Below are 15,534 nucleotides of genomic sequence, written 5' to 3'. Positions count from 1 at the left end.
GTTGCCATCTGTAGTGCCTAGAATGTGTTAGTCTCTTCCTGTTCATTCTAAATTACATTATGGAAGGACCCAGCTAGATGTGACCTTGAAGATCTCTGATTGGGTGGTGGAAAGTGCCATCAAATTGCAACCAGCTTATGGTGACCTCTCACGGGGGGTTTTCAAGTCAAGAGACATTCATAGCTGCCTTATCATTGCCTGTCTCTACATAGCAGCCCTGGCAGCCTCCCATCTGAATACTAACAAGGGCTAATCCTGCTTAGATTTTAAGATCTGATGAAACAGCAGCTGTGGGGTGGGAGCAGGTAGGATCCGGATTGCAATTGTGGCACTGGTGTTGAATGTTTCTCTCAACTGCCAGCTCCTCACTGGAAATCAGGCCACGAGGGTTGCTACATCCCCCTGACCACTGGAAGTGAATTGGTGTGTCTCTGTGTGTGTGAGGGGAGGGGGGGTATGGGTTGCGAGATTCAGGTTGGGAAACTCCTGGGGTTTGGGGACTGAGCCCAGGAAAGACGGGGACCTCAGTGGGGCATAATGCCATAGGATACATACTCCAAAGCAGGGGTAGTCAAACTGCGGACCTCCAGATGTCCATGGACTACAATTCCCAGAAGCCCCTGCCAGCATTCGCTGGCAGGGGCTTCTGGGAATTGTAGTCCATGGACATTTGGAGGGCCGCAGTTTGACTACCCCTGCTCCAAAGCATCCATATTTGCCAGAGGAACCTATCTCTGTAGTTTGGTGATGAGCTGTAATGCCAGGGGGTCCCCGTGTCCCACCTGGACGCTGGCATCCCTACCTAGAGGTACTACATACCCCGCATAAGGAAAACATCCATTCAGTACTTCAGAAGAGCCTAGTAAATAGAAGTGCCGTTAATATGATGATTTGTTAAAATGATTTAAATGAATCGATCCATGGCTTGAAATGCAGGTGAGAAATTCATCCTACATTTCTTTAACCCACTGACAGCCCTACATATAAATTCAGGACAGATCCCTTTCCTATAGAATTCAGTCAGCTCTTCTGACAGCATGAAAACACAGAGTTGTGTTTCTGCTAAAGGCATGCCTCAGAACGAAAACATGATCTGGTTTCCTATATCATAAACTGGCTCTAGAACTCTGACTCAGACAGGAAGGACCTAAATGAGCAACTCGACAGCTTTCTCTGTGTATCTTAGCATGCCATCTCGTTTTGCGACATGAATGTGTCAATTCTCCTACCCCTCTTGTAACAATCCAGATTCTGTCTCGATTGCAAGGAAGGCCCCCGTTTGGGAAGTGCTTCAAAGTGACTCTTTTCTTCTACAGAAAAGTATGCAACACCTGACTGTATTCAGGGCACCAAGCAATATTTGGTTACCAGAACACATCCCCTGCCAACCCATGAAGAAAACTCTCATGGTGTACTGAAATGTCACATCTGGAGGCCATCCCCTGGGGGTGGGGGGTGCTGCTTTCTGCCATCTTATGTGTCATTGTCTAGTTCTCCGCAGGCCTCAGCATGGGAGGGGAGGGGGGTTGAGCTGCCCTTAACCTCCTCTCCCTCCTGACTAGAAAACCTCCTCTGGCCCTCTCAAGACTCCAGTCCATTCCTCTGATCCTTACTTTTCCCTCCACCCTGTCAGCCTCACCTTTCCCTTTCCCCTATGCCATAGGGCCTATGGGGTCAGCACCCGCCTGTCAAACATAGGCTGTGACCATTGGTTCTCAGGACCTGGGCTTGCAACATTACCCTCCACACAACCCACACACACAGAGAGGAAGATGTCCTGGTGCATCTGATGAAAGGCATGGACTAAAACAGGGGCATGAAGTTGGTCAGCAGGACAGGACATCAGCCCACTGGTTCTGGGCACTGGGTATGTTGTTGTTGTTAGGTGCGAAGTCTTGTCCGACCCATCGCGACCCCATGGACAATGATCCTCCAGGCCTTCCTGTCCTCTACCATTCCCCGGAGTCTATTTAAGTTTGCACCGGCTGCTTCAGTGACTCCATCCAGCCACTGGGCATGTACCGCACAACAAAATTGAAACAGGAAAAGAAGAGGGACCAGCAGATCTGTCTTTGATTAAGCCGGTGTGCCAATTGCAGGCGTTCCTGCAATCAATGGTCAGTTCGAACCTGCACTGGGTAATGGGCTCCCTCAAGATGATGTTGCCGGGTCTCAAAGGCAACCTTCTTGGTGAGCAGCTCCCACTCCCAAATGGTTTAATTCTGTTCCATAGGGGTCAGTGGAGAGGAGTAATATGTGCATGGGTGTAATGGATCTGTGGGTGATACCTGCTGTCACATCATGGCTCCTAGTGCAGCACTGGAAGCATCAGTCTCTACCACGAAGGGAAGTATGAGGTCTGGATGCTGAAGGATCAGATCAGCAGTGAAGCACACCTTCAGCATCTGGAAAGCCTGTTGAGAAGCTGAAGTGCACTGTAGTGGTTCCTGAGGGCAGAAAGACTTTGTTAATTGGACAGTCAAGGAGGGTTATTAGACGATTAACTGGCAGTAATAATGAATGAACTTCAGAAACCATTGAAGATCCTTGCAGTTCCGGGGTGGGTACCAATTGGGGATGCTTTCAGTCTTGGCTGGGTCCCTCTGAACTCTCTGTTGCAGAATTCAATGACCTAGAAAAGTCTATGACGGTCTCTGGAAGGCACATTTCTCCAACTTGGCATACAACCTCTGAAAAACAGCAGGAGCACCGCAGAAGCTAAAGATAGTCAAATTGTTCATACTTGCTAAATGACGTCTTCCATTCTTCTTCCTCTTGAATGCAAATAAGGTTGTAAGACCCTTGGAGGTCCAATTTACTCATCCAAGGAGCTCAGAGATTAGTGGTAGTGTGTAACGGGCTTGGATGGTAATCTTATTTGGAGCACGGTATTCATTGAGAAGGTGGAGGTCTCTCCACTTCTTTTTCACAAAAAGTTCAGGACTCAGGGGTAGTCAAACTGCGGCCCTCCAGATGTCCATGGACTACAATTCCCAGGAGCCCTTGCCAGCATTCGCTGGCAAATGCTGGCAAGGGCTCCTGGGAATTGTAGTCCATGGACATCTGGAGGGCCGCAGTTTGACTACCCCTGGTTCAGGTGCTAATGTCGGAGATGTGGATGCTTGGATGAACCCCCACTATAGATTCTTGGCCAGGATCTTGTGCAACACTTCTCATTCTGGCTGTCAGGGAATAGAGCTGGCTTACTGGAAGAGGTGTCTGGGGTTGTAGGTCAATGCTGCAGTCAAAGGGGGGATGCAGTGGAAGTTGGTCTTTGCCCTTCTCTTCACAGACATCCTGGAAGGGTGTATAGTTGGCAGGAAGGCTGGGTGGAGTCTCGGAGGTTGTGACCCCTAACATCACTTCTGCTCCCTGGTGTGCGCAAGGAACTCGAAAATGCAACTCCTGGTGTGTCCAGGTAATCAGAGGTTTGTGCTTTTCCAGCTCATCCATGCCCATGCCCAGAGGAAACTGAGGCATATGAGTAATATTCAGACAAAGTGTCTTCTGATGGTGCAGCGTAAGGAGCTGGGTTTCTTCTGTGACGGGTCCTGAATGAAGTGGACATCCATCAATAGCCTCCACCTGGATGACTGCAGCCTTGATACGCAAAGGAACCAAATGTTGGAAAGCAAATGACATGTCCATATAGGAGCGGGATGTTCCAGAGTCCACTAGTGCATGGGCCCCCAGGAGGATATAGTTTGACTAGAATCAGCAAGTCTCAGGGTCCTGCACCAGATGGGCTAGGGAGTTTTGTTGTTCTCCCAAGATAGTTAGGCCCATTGCAGCCTGGAGTTGAGAGTTTAACAGCCCCTTCTGTTTTTCAGGGCATGCATAGGTGTAATGCCCTGAACCCCACACAGTAAAGGCATAAGTTGGATCTGTGGCACTGTTCTCTCCTTGTGGCATCTGTGGCACAGGCACGTTGCCCTAAGGTACAAAGGCTTGCCAGGTGATGGCTTGAGTAAGGAGACTGGAAGGTACAAAGGCTTGCCAGGTGATGGCTTGAGTAAGGAGACTGGAAGCTGTAAATGCACCCCAGTGCAATGATGTCCCAGTGCAATGATGCACACCTCTTGTCTTCTAGGTCAGTGGTCCCCAACCTTTTTGAGGCTGGGGACCGGCAGGGCAACTGCCCGCCGCGCATGCCGTGCATGCGCGGCCGTGCATGTGGATTGCGCAAGCGCGGCCCGGCTGCACATGCACACACGCACCGTGTGCGGCCGAAATCGCGCATGCGCGGCCGAATGGCACACATGCGCCATGCGCAGCCAAAACCGCGCAATCCGCGGGCGCGGCCCTGATTCCCTCTCCCCCCTCCCGCAGTAAGAAGCTTCCCGTGCCGCAAGCTTGCAGCCTGGGAAGTTTTTTACTGCGGGGGATGGGGTGGGGAGAGGGAGCCGCGGCCCGGCGCCCAGGCCTTCGCGACCCGGCACCAGGCCACAGCCCGCCGGTTGGGGACCACTGTTCTAGGTGACCATCATTTCACAAGTACAAGTCAATCAGGGCATCCAGGGAAGCAGGGCACTCTACCCTGGTGACTTCATCCAGGACCTCATCTTAGTGGCCCTCCAGGTACTGGTCTTGCAGAGAGCCTTGTTCCGGTCTAGATCTTGTGCAGTATATGCTGCTACTGAGGTTTTTTCCTGCTGCAGGAGCCAGATTTAATGGTTGGCCTGTCTTAGCTTCTGTAGGTCACAGTACACAGCTTGGAAGTGCGACAAAAAATCTGTATAATTATTCAACCCGGGAGAGTAGAGTGGTGTTGGCCACTTAGCTGTTCTGTCCTCCAGAAGGCTTGGGATGAATCCATAATTTTTCATGTCTTTTTTCATGTAAAATAATGTAAAATAAAAATATTTATACATCCCGTAGCATCTCCTAACCATATCTCTAATCCTTCACTGGTCCTATCACTCCCTCTAACCCCAACCACTTCCCAACCAGAACCATAATTAAGGTAAGCCTAAACCTAACCTTAAAATTAACACCAATAAGAATTCATAATTTTGTCAACATTTTCCCCATGTAAAATAATGTTTCAAAATATTCCTATATCCTATCATGTCTCTAACTCTTCGCTAGCCCTTAAAATCCAGTTAAACCTAACAACTCCCCAGTCCATACTATACCTTTGCATATTTGCACATTCCTGAGAGATCTCTGAAAGGACTCCTCTGTGAGAACTTCACCTTCCCTTCCTCTCCCCATGACAGACACCCTGTGAGGTAGGTGAGGCTGAGAGAGTTCTGATGTTGCTGCTCTGTAAGAACAGCACTTTCAGGGCTGTGAGTGGCCCAAGATCACCCAGATGGCTTCATGAGGAAGATCATGGAATGAAACCCAGCTTCCCAGATTAAAGGCTGCCACTCTTAACCACTGGCTCCAAGTTTGTTGCTCAGTCCATCGAGAAAAGCATGTTGGTACATGGACCTCACATGTAGCTTGACAAAAAAAAGCCATTGGTTAAACCTGCACAAATCTTCATCCATGCCTCCCCCCACCCACCCACCCTCTCCCCTCTCTTACAGGCTCTTACCTCCTCTTCTCCTGTTCTCAAATGTTGACGGACAAACTAGTTCTGTGGATAATGCCTTCTGCTAAACTATCCAAGCATTATCACTGATTACACACAAAGAAGACTAAGAGTCCAGATTCTGCACAAGAACGTATTTCCTTCTGACTGCCAGACTTCTAAAATTCTAATCAAAGTATAGCTTAGTCCCTTTGTGGTGCTTCTTACCTTACAAACTGCTCAGCTTCCAGACGTCATGTTAGCAAGATATGAACAACCAGATTCATCACATTTAAGGATGCCAGCTCTGGGTTGGGAAATACCTGGAGACTTCGGAGGTGGAGCCGGGAGTGGTCAGAAATTGGGGAAGGGTGGGGCCTCAGTGTTGTATAATGTTATGGAGTCCGTTAATCAAAGCAGCCATTTTCTCCAGGGGAATTGATCTCTTTAATCTGGAAATTATCTGTAATTGTGGGGGATCTCCAAGTCCCACTTGGGGACCGGCGTTCCTAAATTACTTAGACAAAGTCACATGTTATTATTCACACACAGGGTTGTAACTCCTGTGATTCAGGGTTTCACTCCAAAACGGGGGGTGAAAAGGATCTTCGGGTAATTTTAAACTATTGAATGTGCTGCTCTTCAATACCACCCCCTCCCCTCAAAAAAATCTGCCCCTCAACTGCCAAAAACACTCCACAAAACACCTGCCCAAAAGAACATATTTTCCCAGAACTAAATTAACCAATCAGTTGAAACAGCCATTCGATGAAATCATGCTGTGGCCAGCAGATGGTGCACTGTTCTCACCAAGAAGACGAATAGAGGGACTTTTTATTGCTTTAGAGAATTGAGGCAAAGGGAGTTATCCATTCTGCACTGCTGGGAGAGTTCTGGGCCCCTGATTTTATCCTACCCACAGCGTTTTAATATCCTAGGTATAGGGAGAAATTAACAGATTATGCATAATAGCTGGAGTTCTATTAGGTATTAAAGGAAATAATCATGCCACAGGTTTCTCTATTTAAGTGGGAGTCTTAGAACCAACCAAAACACCACGAAATGGGAACTTCATGGGGGACTTCTGTAACTTGCTCTATGTAGGCCTGCCCTTATCCCTGACCCGGATATTGCAACTTGTGCAGAATACAGCTGCAGAGGTAGTTACCAGGTCACTCTGGAGGGCTCATGTTCACGCACTGCTGAAACAACTCCATTGGCTTCCAATTTGCTTCCGGGTCAGGTTTAAGGTATTGGTTTTGACCCTTCAGGCTTTACTCAGCTTGAGCTCTACTTATCTATAGGACTGCCAACCTCCTTATGCCCCCCGCGGGGCTCTTCATTCTGTAGGTATGAATCAGCTGAGGGGCCAAGGGCCCCGGGAGGCACACCTGGCCTCAACCAGGGCCAGTGCCTTTTCTATCCTGGCCCCTACCTGGTGGAATGAGCTCCCGGACAAGGTGTGGGCCCTGTCAGGACTCTCCAAGTTCCTCAGGGCCTGCAAAATGGAGCTCTCTTGCCAGGCGTTTGGTTGAGGATGGGTTGGAGTCCCGGGGTATATGATTGGGTCCCTCACCCCCCCCCCCAGCTCCTGTGCATGGTGCTAGAGCTAGATGCTGCCGGGAGCCTTACGTCAGCCAACTCAATTTCATGTACACCCAAGGCAATGCCCAGAGCATGGGGAGGGACTTTTGCCCCTTTTTTAGGTCATATAGGAACCCGCCGTCTTGTGTGCTGTAGGGCAGGGGTATTCAATCTGTGGTCCTCCAGATGTTCATGGACTACAATTCCCATGAGCCCCTGCCAGTGTCAGCTGGCAGGGACTCATGGGAATTGTGGTCCATGAACATCTGGAGGACCACAGGTTGACAACCCCTGCTGTAGAGGATTGTTGTTTATTAATAGTTATGTCTTTACTGAATTGTGATACTTTTTTGTAAACCGCCGCAAGCCGGCTTGCTGGGAGCAGCGGTATAAAAATATGAATATAAATAAATACATAAATATCACATGATATATGTTAAACAAATTTAAAAATATATACAAAATTAATTAACTCCCACCCACTCAGGAAACCTTTCCAGGACCGTCAAGAAAACCCAAGCTTTCAGAAAACCCTGTTATATAGGTATTTCTCAGCAAGACCAAAGGATATGGCACTATACGTAACATTCAAAAGGTTTGGATAATAACCCCCTTTCACAATTTCTTTGAACAGGAGGAGAAGATACAGGCTAAGTTCTGTCTGTCTTCCATGCCAATATTTTAACAGTTGATCTTGAAAGACACAACAACAGAACCCATTCCTGGACATGATGTGGGTTTATTTAAAAGAGGTTATGCTTCACAGAAACAATGGCAAGGAAGGCTGAATAGTAAACTTGCCACCTTACAAAAATACACTTTCAGGGGAGGGAGTAGATATACAAAAATACAACATTCTGATACATTATTTACAACCATAGGCAGCAGCAATATTAAGCGATCTTTAAAAAAATAAATATTTCACCTTGTGACAGTATACACGAGGTTAAACCACGCCCAGCAGGATGACTGACTTCATCATTCCATGCCTTACTATGTTTGAAGCTCTGATTAAATATTCCTATTTCAAGAAAATTTACAGCTTTTACGGAGGCTTGGTAATTCGAATGCTACATAGTCCCCACCTAGAATGGAGCTCTGCCCCCAACAATTAGTATTTAATAAACCAGGGATGATCAAACTGTAGCTCTCCTGATGCCCATGGACTACAATTACCATGAGCCCCTGCCAGCACATGGTAACTGTAGTACGTGGACCTCTGGAGAGCCACAGTTTGGCCACCCCTGTAATAAACTCTTCTTTTCTCTGACATAGACATTTAGGCTAATACATTCGGATCCTTTGGATTCCATTTATTGCACTTTTGGTCAATATATTGCAGAAATTATATGTGCCTTTCCATACTTCTTTCCCAGCAGAGCCCACACACGGTGGTGCTTCTTAAAAGGAAATTAGAGGCCCCTTTTGAAAAGCTTCATACAATTAAGGGCACCACAGAACAGGCTTTTCCTTAACGTGGTCTTTCTAAATGCAAACACGCAGGCTAAAGCAGCAGCAGCCAGCTGAAATGATTTTTTTCCACAAGGCCACACATTATACATGATATAATTGTATGCCACTGTACAGGTTAGAGGCATGGTGCTTCAAAAATAAGATATAAAAACAGTGACAGGAGAAGATGTAAGCAACGCATAAAAGAATATCTCACTCTTGGTATTTTTTTTTAAAGAGAGTACACCAGTTACACCCAATAAGGGTTTATGGGACTTCTCTTAGGATGTAACTGCATGTGACCCTGGGAGTTTTAAGAATGCACTCAAAGTGCTTTTTTATTTTTAAAGAGCAACCACATGGAGTCCTGTTTCTTGCTCTTTGGACTAAGGCCCACAACACAGGAAAAAGGTCACAGAAGTAGGTCATAGAACATGCTGCTGAAATAGGGAGCATGAAAAAAATCAACTTGCGCTACACGAAGGGGGTGGTCATGACAGTCCACCCTGGGGACCTTTTGGAAGTCCATTGTTCCTTTTGACACCGTTCTAAACCCTCCCCCCCCACACACACACATAACCCAGATAGGCCTGACAATGTGCCATTTGCTCCAGTAACACTAAAACCTTAAAGAAAACAGGCAGTAGAGGAATTTCCCAATGGAAAGTAGGTTCAAGTGGATAGCCATTTTGGTTTGAAATAGCACAACAAAATTTGAGTCCAATGGCACCTTTAAGACCAACAAAGATTAATTCAAGGTGTGAGCTTTGTCCACGAAAGCTCACGCCTTGAATAAATCTTTGTTGGTCTTAAAGGTGCCATTGGACTCAAATCCAATGGAAAGTAATTAGAGAAACAATAAGACAGTCCACAGCAGAAACGAAAGCAATTCTGGAGCAACATAGCCTTAGGCAAGAGATTTTAACTAGCTTGGGTGACCACCCTGAGACAGCTCCCCGCTGTCACTGGGGCCAGCAAAATATGGGCCGCCAACGTTGATGCCTCTGCCATCTGCAGATTGGGTGGGGTGGGCAAAGTGTCTTAAGTGTTTCCTCTCACTAGGGAAAGCTGCTTATATCTGTGTCTCAGTGGGAAAAACAATGGCCCCATAGCATCATTTCGGGTTGGGGAAATAAGGCAGGAAAAAGGGTTAAGCTTCTTTCCCCTCTGTACAAATTGGGCGACATATGGCTGCAATTTAGAAGCAAAAAAACTCTTCAGAGATCTAATCACTGAACTCCTCCCCCCCCCCCACCGGTCACCTTCAATTTGAGAATTAAAAAGTGGGAAGGCAACTTGTCTTGTCCGCTTGTCTGATTTATAAAGTTCAAGAGACATTTTGAAATCCAGTCCAGTCACACAGAGGTAGACTTGACAGCCAGTTCGTACAGGTACTTTTCGACAGGTACTGTTGACTTATACCTATGAAGGTGCCCCTGCCGTTTAATCACCCCAGATGAAACTTTCATGTCATCAGAGCTCAACTCGCACAATGGCTTATCATAAAGACAGCTCATCTCTTTAGTGGACAGCCATTAAGTGCTCTACATACTTAAGTCAACCAGTCCTTAGACCATGTACAATGACTCTTATTTTAGCATAATGCTATGAAGTTACATAATACCAAAGTCACAAGCCTTCACAGATATCATCTGATGGAACAAGTCAGCGACACTAAGCCAAAAGTTAGTCCAAGATAAAATGAAATGAACAATCAGACAAAAGTGATGTCACAGGGCAAACTGGGGCTGCATCCATGCCTCCTTGGATGTTGGGCTCTTGAGTTAAAGCAACCATTTCCAACAGGACAATCTAATTTCTGCTGATTTCCACAGAGCTGATGCAGCAACAACCACACACATTAATTTATTAGGATTTGGCATCTGCAACTGCATGAGATCCATGATTTCCGTATTCACTGTACTTTAAAAGTTTGGCATAGATTCAGTATTATTAAAAGCCATGAGATTTATTTGAAGCGACTGTTTTTTACTATATGGAAAGATTGGTTTAACCCTGCTTTAGAAATGTTGATTTTAAAAAGGAAAGTGGTTTCAGATCCCAAAGTAGATGTGTCTATAGTTCCTCCATCATCAACAGAGTCCAAGATATTCTAAAGTGAGCAGTTTTACAAACAAGGAAAATCCTCTCCCAAGTAGGAACATTTGGAAGAGTCTGATTTATAAACTCAAAAGTTCTATCAGCTCAGTTTTTTTTAAAGTACTGCCATGTTCCCTCTTTCAGCTTGTTCTTTGTAACAAGTTATCAGCACTTCTATTTGTATATTGACCTATTTGCAAAGTCTTGGCAATGGACCAAGAACATTCTCACAGGGGAACACTGATAGCCCCCTTCCTATGCTTGCTGCCATGCTACCGTTGACCATCATAGATTTCCTTTGAAATGTCAACTTAGTATTGACAGAACATGAGGGTAAGGTGACCAGGTTGTCCCACTTTTGGAGGGACATCTGGGGGCACCTGGCCAATTGTACTTATGTTGCAAGTAAAAATATATATATTACAATACTATTTTCGCGTTCTATGAAACTTTTTGTTGCTCCATATAGACCAAATTTTTAATCAAGAACCCCCCATGGTCAATGATGTCCTGCTTTACCAATGTTAAAATCTGGTCCCCTTACACGAGGAGCAACACAGGAGACTAGGTAAGTGGGGTTCCCAAATAAGTTGCATTGAGGTGTTCTAGCCTAGTGGTCCCCAACCTTCTTCTGGTCGGGGACCGCCTCCGGGAGTGGGGGAGAGCCAGTGGCCCGGCTACCGCAGTTGCTCATAAACGCGCATGGCCCAACTGCTGTGCATGCGCGTTTTGGCCACCAGGGAGGCAGGTGCGGCCGCTGGCGGCCCGGTATGATGGCCTTTGCGGCCCGGTACTGGACTGGGGGTTGGCGGCTATGCTATTTCCCACTTTTCAAATTGTAGGATTAGAAGAGCTTCGCTTTAGAGTTCCATGCATGGTGTCCTTCACATGAAGCACAGCTGTGAGTAGCTCCTGTGATATCATCCTAAACAACTGGGGCTATGTGAAAATGATGTATGTGGGGCAGATCCTGTGGCACTTCCTCATATAACTTAAATATAACAGGAGAAATCTGCCCAGCACAGATCATTGCGATACAGCCCCAAGCACATGGGCTCACTCCATGGAAAATCCAGTCTAGCATGGCTGTGTATGACAGATGGCTTAACATAGTCCTGAATGCATCTTCACATATTAGTTTATCCCATTAATACTAGTCCGAGATTTTGGGACATTCAGTGATTGGTAGTCTGAAAGGAAAGGTAGGTGACTAATGATATTTCCAAGACTGAACTAGAAGCTTGCACACGAAGCTTAACATAAATGGCTGCCTTGAAGAGCAACAAATGATAAAATGAGGTGTTTAGTTTCACAGTATACAAGTCCAGTTGAACATCTTTCTTACTTGGCTAATGAACCAAAGATTAATTATGTACACATACGTGAAGCTAGTCTATAGAAAAATCAGCAATGCCTTAATTTGGTCTCTCTCTCTCTCTCTCTTTCACTCTCTCTCTGTGATTATAGTTGTATGCTTGTCTCACTTTGCATACATTTTCTACAGCCAGAACATTCTAACATATCTTGGGACAGAACAGATATACCAATGCATATTCTGGTTTCAAACAGAAGAGACACCTGCCCTCCTGGTAGCAGCCTATTGAGATATACTGTTTCAGAGAGGGGCTCACAATCATTGTGGGTCCTCCAGCAGCGCAGGGAGAACACGGCAAGTTCGCTTTCCTCCTGAGTGGGCATCAATACTCAATTCCTGTGGGAATCTTTCAGGATAAAAACAGATAAGTCAGATTGGATCCTATAAGAGCATTCTAACTTCTGAAGTGTTGTAAGACAGATGTACATTTTTCACTGAGCCAGAAGACTTGGGATACATAAAGAAGGGACCAAACTTGTAGGCTCGACAGGAACCAAAACTTAGTGTACCAAAGATACACTTAATATTTGGTTGCTGCTAGAATATTAAGCTTATGATCGATGGTATTGAACTACCACTATCGTTTCTTTGATTCTTTACCAAGCGCTTGTACCTTTGGGATGATTTTGGCAAGACAGCATTCACTGTGTGTGGAACCACAGAGGGACACTTTTGTAACTTGCTTTTCATATACAAGCCAAGGCAGGTGGCACCATCACACCCCAACCTAAAATGAACCCTGGCTTTCAACATACAGCAAAGTTGTTTTTTTTTCAGAAGTTGATTTTTGTTGTCTATACAACGCACTAAAAACTTTGCAACAGTGAGGTAGAGCACAGTCAAAACAATGCAAAAACAAAATACAAAATGATTCATTTCCTTCTCCTTTCTTGAAGTGTGCGCAGGCTTAAGCTTTGGAATGCTTCTGCATGCAGAGTTGAGAAATGGTCTTCTTAATGCGGAGCGCCGTCAGGCGAGCTGCCCCATTGGCGTACCAACATTCCCGCATTATTCGGCCCATTACTCTGAGTGCCTTCAGAAAAAGAAAAGGGAGGGGAGAGGAGAACATTCAGGAGCCTTTCCTGCACTTTCTGCATTTGAACTTTCCTTTTATTTCCCACACATTTTCACAACATGGCACAAATTCCAAGAAGCCACGGCAGATATTTAGACCAGTAAACCCTAAAACAGGGGTCATCAACCCCCGGTCCGCAAAGGCCACGGTACCGGGCCGCCGCCAGCCACACCTGCCTTCCCCCGCAAGCAGCAAGAAGGAAGGGAAGAGGCAGGCGCAGCTGTTGCCGCGCATGCGCGTTAGTGCCCCTAGTGGCAAAAACACGCACGATCAGTTGCCTCGCATGTGCGTTATCGCCACCTGGTGGCAAAAACACGCATGCACGGCAATTGCGTGTGCACGTTTTCGCAGCACCCGGGCCGTCGGCTCTTCCCTCACTCCGGAGGAGGCCCCTGACCTGAGAAAGCTTGGGGACCGCTATCCTAAAACAAACATTATCTACCACTTCAGATAGTTTGTTATAAACAGATTAGCAATTCATTTTTTTTTCAATGTTGCATACCCAGGGAATTGCTGATCGCCACTGTGGAATGGTAGGTGCATTTCCTCCAGTCCAACGAACAGCCAATCAGGAAGGATGTCCCGCCCCTGGCCACATCCCCCTCCAACTTCTTCCATAGGGAAGAAGTGCCAGCCCAGTGGGCGGGAGCTGGGAGGGAGGGGGGAATGTCTGGGACTGCAGGCCCAGTGGAGAGGGAGGGAGGGTAAGAGCTCTCACCACGGCCCCACCACCCCTTGCTCCTGCCCCAAGCAGGCCTCAGTGGTGCTGCCAGGGGGGAGAGGGTGAGCCAGACCTGAGCTGCTCCAGCTGCAGTCTTGCCAGGCATCGGAAGCACAACCCGGGGCGGTGGCAGGAAGAAGAGGGGAGTCGCTTGTCCATGCTACCCCCTGCCCCAAATAGACTCACTGTGGCCTCTCCAGGCCTTGGCTAGCTTGCCAGGGGCAGGAGTGGGGGCCTAGCACCTGTTGTATTTTTAGATACAATGGGCTTTTTCACTAAATAAAAAGGAAGAATAAAACATGAAATAAAATCAAATCAGCAAGCAAAAAAAATTCAACTTGATATGAGAATGAGGACCCAAAAACACTGCACAATTACCTGAAAGCTTGGAAAATAGCAAAAGTTTTGGTGATGCATGAAAAACTTAATAAGTGCTCGACTAGTAATTGTGTGGAAGGCATTCTGCAGTGAAATCATCCCACAGAAATATTCCCTGTCCTTGACTGCCATCCATTTTATTCCAGAAGGTGGTAACATACAGAGCAGGGACTCCCATAGAGATACTATAGTTAAAGAGGTCTTCTGATTATCATGGGGAAAAAAAAGAGTTAGTTTTTATACCCCACTTTACACTGCCTGAAGGAGTCTCAAAGCAGCTCACAATCGCTTTGCCTTCCTCTCCCCACAAGACACCATGTGAGATAAGTGGGGCTCAGAGGGCCATGACAGGACTGCTCTGTGAGAACAGCTCTATCAGGGCTGTGGCTAGGCCAAGGTCACCCAGCTGGCTGCATGTAGAGGAGCAGGGACTCAGCCTCAGCTTGCCAGATTAGAAGCCACTACTCTTAACCACTACACCAAAGTATACACAAGGGAAACAAGTTTTGTATTGTTTGCCACAGAGTCAAATATCATCTCTACTGGTTTTATTACTGGGAGGTAAACCTATGGGGCTGCCATAAATCAGCTGCAACTTAAGAGCTCTTTACATACACATAAATCAGTCTGGATACCTTGCCTTTCCTCCTGAAATCCATACATCAGTGGGACGTTCTGACAGTCATAAAATGAGATGTACTTAAGCCATTATAGGATTTGCCCATTCTGAAAAGCCTTTGGAACGAAAAATTATCTCATACTTAGACTTGTTTGCTTCTGAAGCATGTAGCAAATGAGGCCAGCCAAAGTAAATACAAAATGACAACACTGACTTTTAAGATATACCTTAAGAAAAAGGCAAATATGAGAAATTTTTACCTCACAGTTTTGCCACTGATTGGGGATATTTGGTCTAAGTTTTTGTTCACAGACTACTCTTCTCATATCTTCTATGGAAGGGTCAGAAGGGACAACATCATGGTAAGGTAACTGATATTCTTCAACGATTCCTAGAAGAGGGAATTGGTAGAAAGGTAACAATATCAGGCAATTGTAAGCATTGCAGAAGACAAACACATTTTTAAAAGATGTGTATGTCTGACCAATTATCAGCTTCCTGGCACCAGCTTTTCTTGCCACCAAATGTGACCCATTTTCATGACCATTATGTATTCTGTTGCAGTAATCTGTAATCAGAAGCATGTTCAGAGACCATTTCTGCATTTGAGACAATGCCTTGTTTTAGACTCTCTTTGGATTTCCGTTGGATTGCTGCAAGTCAACTCCAGGCTTTCTACATTTGAACTTTCCTCTTATTTCCCACACATTTT

The 15,534-nt window shown here is 46.1% G+C and overlaps 1 protein-coding gene across 1 annotated transcript in view; it reads right to left on the bottom strand.

The window, feature by feature from the left end:
* Positions 1 to 7,841: 7,841 nt before the first annotated feature.
* Positions 7,842 to 15,534, bottom strand: part of ACVR1C (activin A receptor type 1C) — a 55,547-nt gene continuing 47,854 nt past the window's right edge. Inside the window, exons 8-9 of the mRNA XM_077320000.1 lie at positions 15,083 to 15,213; positions 7,842 to 13,062 (exon numbers count right to left, since the gene is read on the bottom strand). Of these exons, the coding sequence (XP_077176115.1) occupies positions 12,937 to 13,062; positions 15,083 to 15,213 (257 nt within the window). The 3' untranslated portion in view covers positions 7,842 to 12,936. The remainder of the gene's footprint in view (positions 13,063 to 15,082; positions 15,214 to 15,534) is intronic.

Source organism: Paroedura picta, chromosome 2 (assembly GCF_049243985.1).
Source record: "Paroedura picta isolate Pp20150507F chromosome 2, Ppicta_v3.0, whole genome shotgun sequence".
NCBI lineage: Eukaryota > Metazoa > Chordata > Lepidosauria > Squamata > Gekkonidae > Paroedura > Paroedura picta.
The sequence above is the reverse complement of the archived record's forward strand: the minus strand, read 5'-3'. Positions and strand labels throughout refer to the sequence as shown.